Source organism: Crocodylus siamensis, chromosome 5, assembly GCF_052110815.1.
Source record: "Crocodylus siamensis isolate JL-2025a chromosome 5, ASM5211081v1, whole genome shotgun sequence".
Lineage (NCBI taxonomy): Eukaryota > Metazoa > Chordata > Crocodylia > Crocodylidae > Crocodylus > Crocodylus siamensis.
Window position 1 is genome coordinate 173869986 of NC_143399.1, and position 16231 is coordinate 173886216.

General features: G+C 42.7%; 1 protein-coding gene across 1 annotated transcript in view; it reads left to right on the top strand.

Annotated features, from left to right (window-relative positions):
- LOC149864925 (phosphatidylcholine translocator ABCB4-like) overlaps positions 1–16231 on the top strand; it is a 99391-nt gene that overhangs the window by 72707 nt on the left and 10453 nt on the right. Inside the window, exons 23-25 of the mRNA XM_090047183.1 lie at positions 447–587; positions 6258–6414; positions 8331–8528. Of these exons, the coding sequence (XP_089903309.1) occupies positions 447–587; positions 6258–6414; positions 8331–8528 (496 nt within the window). The remainder of the gene's footprint in view (positions 1–446; positions 588–6257; positions 6415–8330; positions 8529–16231) is intronic.

Below are 16231 nucleotides of genomic sequence, written 5' to 3' on the forward strand. Positions count from 1 at the left end.
ACTCCACATCCACATTTAACCAGAAATTACACAACATTGTTTGCAAGGACAATCAGCATCAGCATGATAGCTCAGGTGTTTTGATTAAATGACAGTATTCTTATGTTATAGTTGGCATAAAAAATTAGTTTTGGCTGAATTATTTTTTGTTTCCTAAAGAATCCTGAAGATTTGTTGTGATGTTGTACAGTTTCAAAAGTGTTTATTTAATTGAATCCTTGAAAGATATAATTGCATCACACTCTGATCATTTTTTTCAGGGACACAGGATTCTAAAATATATAAGAATGTTGTACTTTTAGGTCTCAGTCTAAGCTTGGAGATTGCTTCCTCCAAAAATATTACACAACTAACTATTGAACACTGAAGTCAATACAAGCAAAGGGCACTTAATACCTTCTTAGAAATTAAAACATAATTGTGAAAATACCTATTCTTTGTTACAGAAATTCTGTGAAAAAGGCACATATCTTTGGAATTACTTTTGCCCTTTCCCAAGCAATTATGTACTTTGTCTATGCTGGTTGTTTTCGATTTGGTGCCTATCTAGTGAGAAATGGACACATGCAGTTTAAAGATGTAATTTTGTAAGTATCTCTATTGCAATTTAATTTTTTGTCCCGATAAAGAAAGATGCTTGTATATTGCTACAGGTAGACAGGTGTGTTTTTCTGTAGTCAGGCAGAAGACAGGCTGGGTGGCACAATTTTATGGATACAGTAGAACATGGTTTAAGAATCCTCAGAGATAGCCATGAAAAAAACAGAAAAGTTCTTCTGTCCCCAGCCATTTTTATACTCTAAAACAACAGGTGGGTTTAGATATGCCCTTACTTATATCTCTGTAATTTCCTGGAGTCAGTGGAATATTGGACAAGTCTTTACTCTGCTTCCATGGACAGAAAGATGGTTTTTAAAACAGATCCAGCTGTGTTTTAGGGGAGCCAGAGAAGTCATTTGCCTTCCCTGCACTCTGCTTTAAAGGACTGGCATAAGGAATAATTGGGATCAAAGAGCTGTAGAGAACCAGAAGACAAGCTACTACAGGAATCCCTGGCTTCCTTTTCCTTTCCTCTTCCACTTAGCAGAAGAACATATTACAGCCAAATTCCTATAAGGCTGCTAACTTCAGAACAGTACTGTTGGCAGACAAGGTTCTTTGGGTGAATCTGATATCTTTTATTAGACCAACTTAAATAGTTGGGGGGAAAAAAAATTAAGCAAGCTTTTGGGTTCAAAAACCCTTTGTCAGGCTGAGGAAGTTTCAGCAGTTGGTGTTTGCTCTTCCTGGACGGAATGAAAAGTGAAGACGCCAGAGGCTGGGCTGATGTGCATACAGTTAGTGAAAAAGTAGATCGAGGAGTCAATGCGTGAGAGACAGGCTGGGTGGGGGGGAATGTCTGTTGTATTTTGGAGATGCTATGCAGAAAAAAAATCTTCAAACTTTAAACATATGCTGGATATGAAGATTTATGGGAGTTTTTAGAGATGACACTTGGATTATGTGAAAAGTAGGCAGATGGTAGTGTTTTCTCAGTAGTGAAGGATGGAGATTGGGAGGAAGGCATGAGGCAGAAGTGTGGAGCTCTGTTTTAGCCGTGCTGAGAGCCTACAGAGTCCACATGTGATTAGAGCATTACTTTGCTATGTACTATACAAGGAGACAATAACAGAAAGCCCTTATTAGAGTGCTTCAGCCTAAACAGAAAAGGCAAAACATTGTGGAAGAAGAGTGTTACCATCATCCCTGTTTTAAAGGTGTGTGGGGCACTGGGAAATTATATGGCCTTGAGACAAGTCATAAGTAAAAAATTTCCATTGGCAAATAGATATGTACTGTTACACCAATGGTCTCCAACCTTTTTAAGTAGAAGATTGCCTTTGGCACTTAAAAGCAACCCAAGTTCTACCATGTGTCTCTGCCACCACCCCCCCACGGCCTCTGCCTGGCAGGTAAGTCTGTGGGGAGGGAAGGGGGGTGCAGATCAAGGCAGAGGGAGAAAATATTATTTGGGGGTATGCCTCCACAGCAGGTAAGTCCCACCTGGCTGGGGCTCCACTCAAGTTACCCCATGCTCCTGCCTCTGTGGCAGTGTCCCTCATTGCAGGGCCTCGATCTAGTTCCCATCCCTTCCCTTCCCCACGGACTGACCTGCTGGGCTGGGGTGCTCATGTACATGAATGCAGGCACTCAGCTCCCACCCCAGCCTTGGATCAACTCCAAGGGGCTCCAAGATCTACTGCAAGAGGCTCCGAGATCTATCAGTGGATCGAGATCCACTGGCTGTGACCACTGTGCTACACTCTTGTCAGTTATTAGCAGGATCAGGTGACTTGCCTAAGATCACTGAGGAAATTTCTGGTACAACCAGGGATTGAAGCTATATCTCTAGGGTAAAATCCAATAATATATTTGTAGTCAAATTTAATGGGACCAGGATTTTTTCATAGTCCAAAAAGCCATCTTGCCTTTAATTTATATTAACAGGCAGTGAAGAAATACCAGTTGCAATGATTCAGATTGAGGTTAAAATAACAACAGGCTTCAACTTTTCTGATCTGGAAAAAATAATCTGCTTTTGGCAAGGGAGAAAATAGGGTGACTTTATAGGTATTTTTACTTGTGATGTTTTTAATGATACTGAGGTACAACGGAGAGGAATAAAGGCACAATTTTGAAAAAAAAATGGCTCTTGCATGTTATTGGTTTTCAAATTTGGCTCTGGAAGATGATTGTGGGGGGGAGAATTCTTGAATTCTTACAACCTGACAATAACAAGCCTATAGCTCTTAAATACAGGATCGGCAGGGTGAGAAACATAATATCATACAAAAATATGATATTATTTCTTCTACAGCTGCTGTTTTGCCTTGTCCTGAATCCTAGCTCTCACAAAGGTATCCTTTTCTCCCTGCACTTGCCCCTTGCATCCTTTCCTTCATAGCTGCATAGCTTTGGATGAGCAGTTCTTCTGGATTCAACTTATTCTCTTTAGATCAGGGTGACCCTTGATCACTGCCAAGCCAACACGTGCTATTTTATTTTAGAGGGAGCCTAGCAATATTTTCTTTTTTTCTTTATGTTTCTAGTTCCTGGAGTCATGAGATTACACATGAATCTCAACTTTATTCATTTTTAAAACAAACATTGTTAGTTCTCGTGGTTATAGAAGAAAAATTAAGAACTGGCCATCCAAGACTCAAAACTGAAAGGCAAATTATAAGCACAAAAACTTACTATTTTTCAAAATGTCCTCTGACTATCTGTGGAAGGATGACAAAAGTCATGATTTTTTAATGTTTGGGGTAAACAATTCGTGAACATGGTGTTCAGTTTAGAGACCCAACTCAAGGCTCCCTCCTTCAAATAAAAAGAAGGCCACCCTTCCATAAGGAGGTAAAGGAGAAGGGCCATCAGCAGCTGGAAGTATAAATGTATAGGTGTGTTTTTGTGGTGGTAGTGGGTAAGAGTATGTGAGAGAACACAGTGAGTGGGTATTTTGAGAGGTGTGTATGATAGATAACAAAACATTTTTTCCATGATAATAAAATGTTTGTGATTGGTTCTGTTAAGCTTTACTTCTGTTGTTTCTTTACTTCCCAGGTGACTGTGTATTGTACTCATTACACATATTTATATAGGCTGCTTCTTTGTAAATAAATACTCTGCTGCAAAGATCAGTACTAAAACTGGTTTTAAAAATCCTAACTAAATTGTCATCTGAGCCACTTGCTTTGTACTGAAATATGCTTACTATAAACACAATACATAAAAGTAATTCAGCTAGATATAATAGAGGCTTGTTGTACCTAGGATATTGATGAATTTGGATATAAATTGCACTTACAGTGTCAAAAATTTCCCCATGCAGCTGCACTTATGGCTACTATAATACGTTAAGCTGCCTTGAATGTTAATTTCCCATTGAATTTCACAAAATCCAAGTTGCATCAGTTATTTATTATTAATATTTTAACTAAGAACGGACTCAGTAGTGCTGGGTATGGTACAATCGCAGAATAGTAGAAAACAGTTCCTGTATTGAAAAGTTTACAGTCTAACTAAACAAGAAAGACACAGGGTTAGGAAGAGGAATAGAATACACAACAAAAGTGAAATGAGGGATAGGCATAATAGCATTATGATTTTTGCAGGATCGGGGAAGAGAGAGGCTAAGAGAAAAGACAGAGGGAGAGGGAATAGAAAGGGAAGTAAGAAGGTCAGGGTATGGGAGAAGAGGGTAAAGGGCAAGTGTTCAAAGAAACCAAGGTGAAAGAATTGAGTAAAGGAGGGGTTGGAGCAAGCAGATGATCAGCACAGAAAAAACAGCAGTAACACCAGTAGAAAATGCTCTGAATATCTGAGATTGGTTGTGTTTGCAGCTGTTCCTACCATCTGCAGACTTTTTAGCATTCTCTTTTCTTCTTCCCCATATCCACTATCTCACTAAATCTTTTCTGCCTTTTTGATACTGCTAAAATACTTTTCCATATGCAGGTCAACTGTCCCCTTGACTCCCATGAATTTCTCTTCTTTAGTTTTCAAGACCTCCCCACTCCCCATCTCTTATGGTTGCAAAACTCTGTTGCTGCTGATGTTATCTTTTTATTCTGATCACATCACCCACCCCTTCTTTGCATTTCTCCATCACTTGTCCTTATTTTACGACATTACACTGAATTTCTTTGCCTCCACCCAAAGTTCTGTTTTAATTTCTATTAATACTTTTGCTTCCTGTGGCACTTCCCAGTATGCCTTCCCCCTCACTGCCTCTGGTTCCCTCTAATTTTGCTCTCCTTCTGTGCTGTTGCCTCCTACTCTGGAATACTTTCTTAGTTGGCAAGAACATTCTCTCTTTCTTCAAACAATCCCTCCTCTTTCATCTTTCTCTTTAATAATCATACTTTCCTTTTTTTGTGCTGCTGCCCCATACCTTGTCTTTTATTAATCTTACCTCATCTAGTCTTGACAGGGAAGATTTATCTGTTTATAGGGCATGGTAGCTTTGCTATGTCAATGAAATACGCTCAAGGGCACACATAAGCAAAAATAACATACTGCAGCTTTTTTATCCAATTTACTGGCACATTATTTTTGCAAAAGGTTGCTGTTTTGTGTTTTCTTCATAATCTTTTAAGCAATGCATTACCAAACAGAGGATTTTAACTGCTCTTGCAACAGTTACAGTTTCACAAGCAGTTTGTCTCACAGATAGAGTTCACTGTGTGAAATGGCAAATCACGAGTTTCAGCCACAAGTTGCAAACAATTTCACCAAGATGTCAATATAATTATTCTAAGAGGAAACTGAGGCCCAGAGAAATTACCATGGCCATAGGGTGATCATGCATTGTGTTTTTGTTGGCACTGTCCCATTTTAAACACCTGTCCTAGGCATCCTCCTGAACTCATGAGTGGAACACCCAGAACAGATGTTAAAATGGCCCTGTCCTGAAGAAAACAGGGCTGTTCCCTGTTCATGCTCATGCTCACAGTGCTCTGCAACCTGCCCACCTCCCACTCAACAGAAACTGGAGCTTGGAGACAGATAAGCATGCCAGAGAGTGAGGGCAGGGTGGAATGTCCTGTTTTGTGACAAGGAAAATATTGCACTTCAGATTTTCCCCATATCACGTATTAAGAAAAGAATAGAAACAGAAGCCAGGTTTCCCTCACCTCTTATGACAATAAACAAGGAGGGCAAAGAGGAATTTAGTTCCCTCCCCTGCCAAAAACAAGAGGAAGAAATAAGGATTCTATCAATAAAAAAGGAAAGCACTGAATTTGGGAAAGAATGTGGATATATCCAGGGGTGATGCATAGGAGGTTCATGTGGATGCACGTGCACCCCCTGCATGTGCCAGTGCACCCCCTGCAAAAAGGTGCTGCTGACATTGTTGGCAGTGCCTGTGGCCAGTCACTGCTTGCCACCCCACTGCTGGTGGCGGCATCTGCAGGTGGTCCACGATTGACCCTGGCTGCCGTCAACGCTGCTGGCGGCACCTGCAGTAGCTTCCTGCTCACCACAGCCATACTCCCACCACTGCTGCCATGCGCCCACCACTGCCAGCGCAGCTGTGCCTCACTAGCCGCTGGGGGCACGCACCGTTCATGGATGTATCTATTCATGATACAAGCCTGCTCATTAACCTGACGTTCACAAAAAAAGACTGATTATGCTCTTTGCCTGTCCTCAGTATTATATGTATTCATGTTAATAATTCATACTTCACTGTCTCTTTTGGTTTGTATTTACAGGGTTTTTTCAGCTATTGTATTTGGTGCAATGGCACTTGGACAGAGCAGTTCATTTACTCCAGACTATGCCAAAGCCAGGATGTCAGCAGCTCATATGTTCATGCTGTTTGAAAGGGTACCCTTAATAGACAGTTACAGTGAGGAAGGACTGAAGCCTGTAAGTGAACGATGCAAATTATATTGCTTACTTCTGTAACCATTCATGACTGTTGATATTTTTCCCACCTTCTCTCATTAGGTATTTTGATTAAACTGATTTTAGGGCCATTAACCATAAGACTAATCCAAAAGAAACATCTCACTAAATCCTTTCCTGTCTTTTAGTATTGCTAAAATTTACATACAAGTCAGCTGTCCTGTTGATTCCCATAAACTTGTCTTTGGTTTCAAAACCTCTCCAATAAAGAGCTGAATTTTGCTTCATGACTCAATGGACTATCCATGCCAAACACTTTCTTGTTGAGAGCTCTCTGTACTGTCCGGTGCACTGACTATAGGACAATGTAGCAGGGGTCTGAGATTCTTCCTATCATGCATGACAAAATGATCCTGGCATGGACCTTGGATAGTCAGGCCCTGTTTCACTTTTTATTCAAGATTATAATAAGAGATAAGTGAGCTAGAATAATTATCAGATACATTTAGTGAAACTACCTGAGTCACTTGCAGACACAGACAGCCTATAGCATATCTGTGTGTGTACACAGAAGGTATGGACAAATCAAATGTACAGCAGCTGTCTGTTTACTCCCTTTTACCTATATCTAATAATGGAGAGAAAGAAAGAACGAGAGAGATATGTATATGATCCACCTCAGGGTAGCAAGGTAAGGCATGCCAGTATTCTAGGAAGTGAAATGACTACCATTAATGTCTAGTCACCTCTGATTCCTCAGGCCAAGAAACCTGTTACCCATTTATAGCAAGTTGTAATCAAGGCTGCATTCAGCATAAATCAAGGGCAGGCAAAGTACTGCCTGGGGGCCAGATCCAACCTGCCAGGCCATTCTATCCAGCCTATGGGGCCCTTAAAAAATTTAGAAAATTAAAAGGAACTAGCAGCAAGGCCTGCCTAGCCCTGCCCTCCCAGCCAGAAGCCTTCTTCCTAGAAGAGGCTTCTGGCCTGGGACCGTGGGACTGTTCTGCTTCCCTGCACTAGAGAGGGGTTTAGACAGTTTGCCAAAACTCGGTAAGCAGCCCTCCACCCAAAATAATTGCCTGTCCCTAGCATAAATCCAAGGCCAGTTTCATTCCTCTAGTGATTTAGCAAATTACGCTCCTCCATACCCCTGTTTACCCAGGCTATAAACAGGTATTGCAGTGAATTAAAAAGGGGTGTGACTGCTCATAGTAAATCTCCACCTTCTTCCAATGTGAAGTAATTTGTTCATTTGTTCATAACCTCTGTCACTTTCTCTTTCCCCGTCACACTCTCATTCCCAACCCTCCTCAATTCAGTACCTTCAGTTCCTACAACAGCCATAGATTCACATGGCATCTTTGACAGCAAAGATGGTTGAAATTTGCTCCATCTCATTTTTGAATTGTAAATGATAATAATGAAGGGTAAGAAAATTGTTATTAAGATTTCCTATGAATTATAAGTTTGACATGTTATGCAGGTTAAGCTATTTGTATGTTTATATAATAATATTTATTACACTGATTTTATTGTTGGGGGGGAAAGTGTTAAAACAGAAGGATTGCTTTGGTTTGGAGGCCAAGACTATAAAAAAAACCTTGATTTCCAGTAGCCAACTTGAATCAGTCCCCCTTTTTTCTAAGAAAATGTTGAACAAGCAAGCCCTCTTGGAGTATCAGAAGCTGGGCACCTAAAATTGTTATAACTTTTGAAGAACTGGTCTTATTTTAAAACTTGTTTGAAGCAGAATTGCCAAAATTTAAGGGTCTTTTCAAAATATTTTTTGAAATATCACAGAATGGCCAGATCCCAATAACATTAAAATTAACTGCAAAATTCCCATTGATTTCATTAGTAATGCTCAGCACCTTCTTTTAGGATCTGCCAAAATTATCCTACATATTGATCATATATAACCTTTTCAATTATAGGAAATATTTGGTGGCAACATAATGTTCAAAGAGGTGATGTTTAAGTACCCAACTCGACCAGAGGTCAAAGTGCTTCAAGGTTTGAATATTAAGGTAGAAAAAGGACAAACCTTGGCTCTTGTGGGCAGCAGTGGCTGTGGGAAAAGCACCGTTGTTCAATTGCTTGAGAGATTCTATGATCCCCTTGATGGAGAAATGGTAAGTTGTTTGTGAAGATCTAACTTTTAGTTAAATTATAACTTACCTGTTGTATTCTTGTTAATGGAGTAGAATGCACTAGATATTTTTATATTTTTGTAATGTTCAAAAAGATTAGGTGTAGGTACTATTGAATTTTCAAGGTTCTTCACATATAACCACAATAAACAAAGGGAGAATGCAACTTTTCCCCCATCATTTTGAGAACTTACTGGATGGTTGAGAAATGCTACAGCAGGGGTGGGCAAAATATGACCCACGGACCAGATCTGGCCCACCAACTCATTTGATCCAGCCCACAGGCTGGCGCCCACTAATTAATTGTGTCTGACCCCACTCGCAGCTGCCCCTGTTGCGCTCTGCATGGGACTGAGTCCTGCCTTCTCCCACCTGGAGTGTTGCCTGCTGTGCTCCCAGCTTCCCTTGCCAGAGGGCGCCATCCCTGGCCAGGATACACAACTTCTGGGCAGGGCTACTGCTGGTGCTGCCCAGGGAACTGCTGAGCTCCCTGGGCCTCCAGTGACTCTTCCTCCTGTCCCTGCTGCAGTGCCTGGGGCAGCAGGTAGGGAGGGGAAGCTACAGCATTGAGGGGAGCAGGGGTCTGCCTGCAGTTCACTCTGGTCCTGCTTGTGCATGGCTGGGCTGGGGAGCAAGTGTATTGGGGGTGGTGCTGAAGGAGCTCACCTACTCACAAAGCCCCACCGGGCAGGCACAGGAAGTAGGGCTAGAGCAGGAGCCAAAGTGAGCTTGGTGCAGTCTTGCTGGGCAGGTATGCGACAGAGACCAAGGGTGCCAGGCTCAGTTGCCTGCCCCTCTTCTCCTCTCCTAGGTGCTTCTCTTGCTGCCCATTGGTGGCAGCTGCTTTCCTGCCTTTTGCAGCACACTGGGAGCCAGGCAGGCAGTACTGATCCCCTTCTACCTCCTGCCGAGGCACTGGGCTGAGCCACATCACAAAGAGCAGGCAGGGGGTAAGCCCCCTTCATGCCCACACCCAACCCACCCAAACCCCAATCACACCCCACAAATGTACCCACACACCGCACTATACCCAGACACATATGCCACCCACCACCACATACACCCTCTACCCCATCACACAATATACAAGCAACCCCTCCACGCCCCACCAGATGAGGCAAGAGGAAAGACTTCCAATGACAAAGGTAAGGCATTAGGGGATGGGAATTCCAGTTACAAGATGGGCGAGCTACCCTTGCAGCCCTCAACACCTCAACAAAACTCATTAAGGAACCCTCCAGCCAAACAAATTGCCCATCTCTATGCTACATGCACATGATTTAGAAGCTGTGCTGAATTCGGTGCAGAAGACTGCATTGGATCAATGGTATTTTGTAGGGGGTCTATAATAGCTAAATACTTACAAATGAATAGAAATGTTATTAGAGATGAAGATCTACCTATATGCACTCAACATGTATCAATTCCTTTTACATTCTATATCTTAAAACAGCTGAAAAATAATGTTTTTGTTTCCAAAACTCAATTTATGCTACTTAAAATATGCTCAGACACCATGATTACAATAATGCTTCCCGTATACTTACAATGATCTTAGCTTAAAATACATATAAAATTGTGTATTGTTTCCTAGTTAATTAACATTTATAAAGCATTTTTTGTATTATTGTTATGATCTTCCTCCCATCCTTGGCTCCCCTTGTAGGCTCACATGGCTGGGGCTCCTAGCCATGTCCCAGCCGCAGCTGGGACTGAGAGACCTGCCAGGTGTGGGGACTCAGTTCCAGCATCTGTGGGTTGCTGCTGTGATCCCCTAGCCCCAGGGATGCATGGAGCACACCATGTAGCTGGAAGTCTGTGGAAGGGCCCCTGCAGCTAAGAGATTGCAGTGGCTGGGGTCTCGCACTCTTGGGGAGGTGTTGTGTGGGACTGGGATAGTGTAGTGCAGAGCCCAAGCTGGGCATGTGAATCCCAACCCCACAAGGGATCCAGCCCAAACTTCTGTCAACTGCTAACAAAATGGTTTGTCTCCCTGCTTGCTGTTCACTCTATTGGCACTGAGTTGACCTTTCATGCACTGGTTATGCCCTTGCATGCCCAGATTACCCCAGGGCACAAATTGTGCCTCCCTTGGTTCCAGCTGTGCTTTAGGACTCTAATTGTGGCCTCTAGTCTCATTCATCACCACACCCATGACTCTCAGACATTGCCCACTGCCTTGCTTCATCCTGTGGCCTCCATTCCACCCCTAGAGCCACAATCTGGTCCTCTGGTATCTTAAACACAAATTGCAAACATAAAACCAACAACCCCTAATGTAAGTTAGTACTCTCACCTTGGGTCTCTATGCTCTGCAAGCTCCTGTCTGTGCTTCCAGGGTCCCTGCAGCCACTCATGCAGAAAAGAGCTCTTTTCTGTCCAGGGAGCAAGATTTAAAGGTGCAGACAGAAGAGCAGCTCCCTGTTGTAACTCATGGCACTTTGCAGGAAGTGCCATGAGTTACAAAGATCACCTGGACTCAACAGAAGTTTGCTGTTGAGTCCCGGGGGTTGGGGAATCCAGCTGCTGACTGTGAGACTGCAGCTGGTCTCCCCTAACAATGCCTCTCTCCACTCTTAGCCTTGGTTCTGTTTTCAGAATGGGAAGAAAGGGAGGAGAGTGAGCTCTGTCTGGGGGTTCCCCAGCCAGCACTGGAGGGTGGGGTGGGTGGATTTGAGGCTACCCCTCCCACAAGGTATGGGGGCCCAGTTCACCTGCCCTACCCTCCCGCATAGGCTGAAAAACCAAACTCCCTCCCCGGTCCCTTTTTCCCCTCCCATTCTGAAAACAGAGCTGGGGCTGGGAGGCAGCACAGACAAAAGTTACTGAGGGTGCTCTCTTTTGAAGCATCATCATCTGAACCCTCGTGCAATGAGAGTTCAGAGTTTTGTGGGATCAGGCCCTTTTAAAGTGCTCTGCGACTGTGTACTTCTGCTTGGTCACTACTATAGATGCTTTCAGGGGCCAGATTGGGCAAAAATTGTCACTTCTGTCTGTTCTGGGCTGAGCTTTTCTACTCCTGAGCTCTTCCTCTTTCTGGTTGCATGGCTCCCTTAGCGCTCTTATGGAGCCCAGTGTCTCCTCTTGGCTCAATGAGTAGTCTGCTCCTCTGGTGTAGTTTACACAGCAGAGCTGCTTACTGAGTAGCTGACCTAAATGCAGCTGTCCTCATCAAAATTCTGCTCTAGCCTGCTGCTCTCCTCTCTTAAAGTAACAGGGGCCTTGGCCCCCTGTTACACCTCGAGAAACTAGTGTTCCTTCTGACTCTCAGAGACTTCATGGCTTCAGTTATTTATCACATGCCACATGCTCAGGTAGAAATGAGAATACTGAAGCATTAGCTAGCAGTGGAATACACATGAAGTGCAGGCAATCTGCCTAAAAACTAACTATTCCAGAAGAAATGCCACTGTCTTTGAAGGGATGAATCCAAGATGGGATGGATGCAAGAAGTGTTAAGTCATCCACCTCTGTCAGTGACAATCGCTATCTTGGATTGTGGTTTCATGGTACAAGGTCATTAGACGAAAGAGGAAAAGACTGCATTACTAGAGTTGAGACCAGTTAATCTAGCTCCTAAGCCTGTTCTTCCTTCAATCCACATGGAAAAGTAGTACAGGTTGTCCCAAGCAATATAATGAAAATTTATTACCTCTGCAAGTGGTGTCAAAGTACTTTCCCAGCTATGTAGACATAGGACTGCTGTATCCAGCAAAACATTTCTAGTCAACTAGTGAGCAGGAAAAAGTGTCTTGTGGATCATCTAAACAGACATATGCCACAATTTTCAAGATACATTTGTTAGACCCTGACTCCATGTGGTGCCCAACAACTAGGGAGACAACGATCCAATTGCTCAGGGAGCAAACAGGGGGCAAAGACCAGCACACATTGCTTGCAACAGCTTTATTCAAAATGGAGACAGCTTTGGGTGAGCTCCCAAAAAAGAAAAACTGCAGAGCAGCAGTGAACATTAGTTCTTTCCACATTTATACACCTTGGTTCATGCTCTTTAACATTTACTCCACCTTTATCCCTCCTTTGTTCCACCCATATTCCCTCCTATCTCAAGCTCCGCCTGTTTACTGTTTATTTCATTAACATGGGATTGCCTATACATTTCATTCATTTATATGCCTTTTTGTTATGAGTGCATGCGTAAAACTGTGAACCCAGATTCTCTCGGTCATTTGCCGTTTCTTGCTGGCTCCTTTTTCATCTCCAAGGTCTTATTTCTGCTTTATCTCCTAACAATAGCTTGTGGGCTGCATCTCATTTCCTTTTACACAATAAATCGTATGTCCTACACACTACCACACTGTTAGGAAACTACTTGCCTAAGCATCTTGCAATGTTACTTTTAATATATCATTTTGCCTTGTGGTTAGCAGCTCTGCTAGGCCACAGGTTACAGCCTGTATTTAGCTGCAAGTCCAATGCTCCCCAAGATCCAAATATTGTTACCCTAACACTCCCTCACAGAATTAGTATAGGCAGCAAAAGAGAAACCCAGCTGATACTCCAGAGGTCATCACTTTCTCTGCACAGTACACCCTTTGGGCCTGGCAAGGTAGATGATGGTCTTGCATTACTCGGACAGAGGACTTACCTTTTTGTCCATTACTGGTAATAAGTGAGAGAGTGCTTAGGCTCTTTTTAACATGGGACCGAGCCAGGAACTGGGATGATGGTATCGTAGGGATATTTTTGTTTTGTTTTTATAATGGCATGAATATGCAGCTGAATATTAACTGGATACTGGTGCTATTATTGTAGCACTACTAGTGCCTCTCCATCCTGTAAAAGTTTGGATAAATGTCAAGGGTTAGGACTTTTTTAACTTGCCATGGAAACTAGATATGCTGTTTGCACAGGAAGGCCCTGGTTTTTCTTAGGATTTTATCATTTTACTTTGTGTTCCTAATCTTTGCACAAATTTGGGGAATTAATACTACATTACATTACTATTTCTACAATACAAACTAAAATACATTAATTTTAACAAAAACAAAACAAAAACTGGGGGGGGGGAAGAAAACAAAAGATAACAATAAAACGAACAATTTAGTAGCCTTCTTGATCTTTGGCATGGATGAACTCCGCAAGGTTATGGAGGTGATGCTTTGCATGATGTATCATTTTTGTAGCCACTCTTCAGGTATTTCATAGCTTATTAAGAAGTTTTGCTTTACATTTTATAGTCCAACGTAGTTGATATCACAATCACTTATAGTAGTAGCGCAGTAGTACCATTTTACAGACTTAGTAAAACACAATTACTACACATAACACAGTCAAGCTTGATTTCTTTCCTGTATTCAGCAAACTTCATGATGCTTCAGTGGTGGTTCTATCCTGTAAAATACAAAGACAAAAAGGGAGGGGCTTACCTCTCTTGGTTAGTTTTTTATACACTGTGGCTGGCTTTGCTTGGCCTATAGCCAGACTGGCACTCATTCAACATTTTTTCCTCCTGATACCTTGCACAGGCTGCCTTTTGTTAATGAAGGATAATCTACAAGGAGCTGGAGGCTAGGGTTTTAATGCACTTTATATTTGCCTCTGCCTATTCCTTAGGGTGGTTATTACACAGCATTTTGCAGATCCTACCCTGCTACAGGTAGCTCTACTACACTAACCATACCTAGGAGGGTGGTAGTTTTAAGTTACACTCAGGATTACACTCTCTACTCTCCTGATCTGATCTTTTTTACTTCTTATGGGCACAGCCTCTGACTTCTGGCCTTCTTGGCCCCCCCTCGGATCAGCTGAGATTTCAGGCTTCTGGCTCTGGCAGCTCTACCAGTCGTCTTTTCTTTCTGTGCCCCTTTTCTGGACTGCCAGATTACTTGGTCTTTAGGGTCCTGCAGACTCTTTATCAGATCTTCCCCCCCCCCCTTGCAACTCTCTAGAATCCTAACACTTTTTCTAGGTTTTACTTAACTTCTAGTTTTCCTTTCCTTAACAGATTTTAACCTTTCTGGGCAACAGGCTTCATAATCCGTTTTCATCCATGGCCCCTTCTTGCCTTGCTCTCTGCAAACTAAACCATCTATTAAATCTCTCTCTCTTACAGCTATACAGACCAGCAAGCTTCACTTTAGGACTAAGAAATTTCCTCTGAAAGACCGTGGGTGACAAATTACACACTACACGCAGTCCTTTTAAGAAAACTCTTCTTACCTTAAAAAGGAAACTTTTAAACTATGCCTCTGCAGAGAAAAACAAAACATGCCTCTGATAAGCTTACTTCTCTTTCCCTGCTCAGAGTAACTTAAAGTAATTTTGGGCACTGATCTCTGTATACACAGCTGTTAACAATCTCTATCTCTTCTAGGTTCTTCACTGTTTGTGGGGTGGCCGGGGGAGGGGAAACCAAGTTTCCCCTCACTTCTAATCACAAATTCTCTGCCACTGCCTGAGCAGATGTCTGGTAACATACCTTGTCTCTTTCTGTGCCTTCTGCTTCTATTTTCTGGTACACACAGGATTCTAGAGTGTCTGTCTCACATTTTTCTAACTGTTTTTTTGATCTCTCTGAAGCTGTACTGCCTGCACAACACTTTGCTTTGCTATAACCTTACACTTTACAAACTTCACAGCAAACATATACCTGCTCTTGTTCTTCCTGCATAGAAGACTGTAATTATTCTCAAGGGCCCTAGAGTCAAAGCACCCTGTTCATTCACACAGGCCTTCTAGCAGAGAGATGACTTTCTTTGCTTTCTAGCTTCCTATTGTAAACACAACAGGAGGTTCTTTGCCTGACTTGGACAAACAAAGTGGTTAGCAGTAACAAACAACATCTCCTGCACAATACTTATAACTTTAGTTACAATTACTATACAGCTCTACCTTATTACAAGTTTCAGCCAATCCCTCTAAAACTGATCGCTTTGTATCAACAAATTCCCACATCAGTTAGGTTACTACTCCCGTGTCCTGGTGAAGTTGTCAATTGTTGGACTGGATTTGAACCCAGCACCTATACCTTTGTTCTGGATGGACACAATCCTCAGGCTGACCACAACACCTGCCAGTCAATAGTAGGTGAATTTATTGCTGCAGAGTAAAAAACAAAAGAGCAACAATACAAAAAATTAAACAATTCTATATCCACTAAGCCTAGGGCTGTCATCAGAGTTAAGGTACATCTGGCCAGAATGTAGGCTTCACTCTGAGGCTTTCTCTCTTAGGTGTTAGCAGTCTGGAGGTGAAATCTTGAACATCCAAGCTAAAGCCTGGAGGGCAGTTGCTTTACTGAAGGTTGGCTTCCGTGCTTTTCACTTAAAATTCCCTTGGCCCACCCTTGGGCTGTAATCCAAGTTGGGCTAGACAGGCTCTCCTAGGGCCCCTTCAATGGACCCCCATTCTGTTTAACTCAGCTCTCAATAAGATCAGCGGTCTCCCTGACCACACACACAGAGGAAAAGCCTCTGAACCCACTGCCATGCTACTGGGGAAAGGTAAAGATGGGGTACGATTGCTGAGGCGGCCCAAGTGAACCTAGCACCTAGCACACGTGTGTGTAAGTACACAGATAGGCTTTACCCTGGTAGAATCAGGATGCTCAGTCCCCCCCAAATGTGTTGATTCTTGCCAACTACACCAAGATGTTAGACCCTGACTCTATGCATCACCCAATGACTAGGGAGACGATGATCCAATTGCCTGGGATCCAGTTG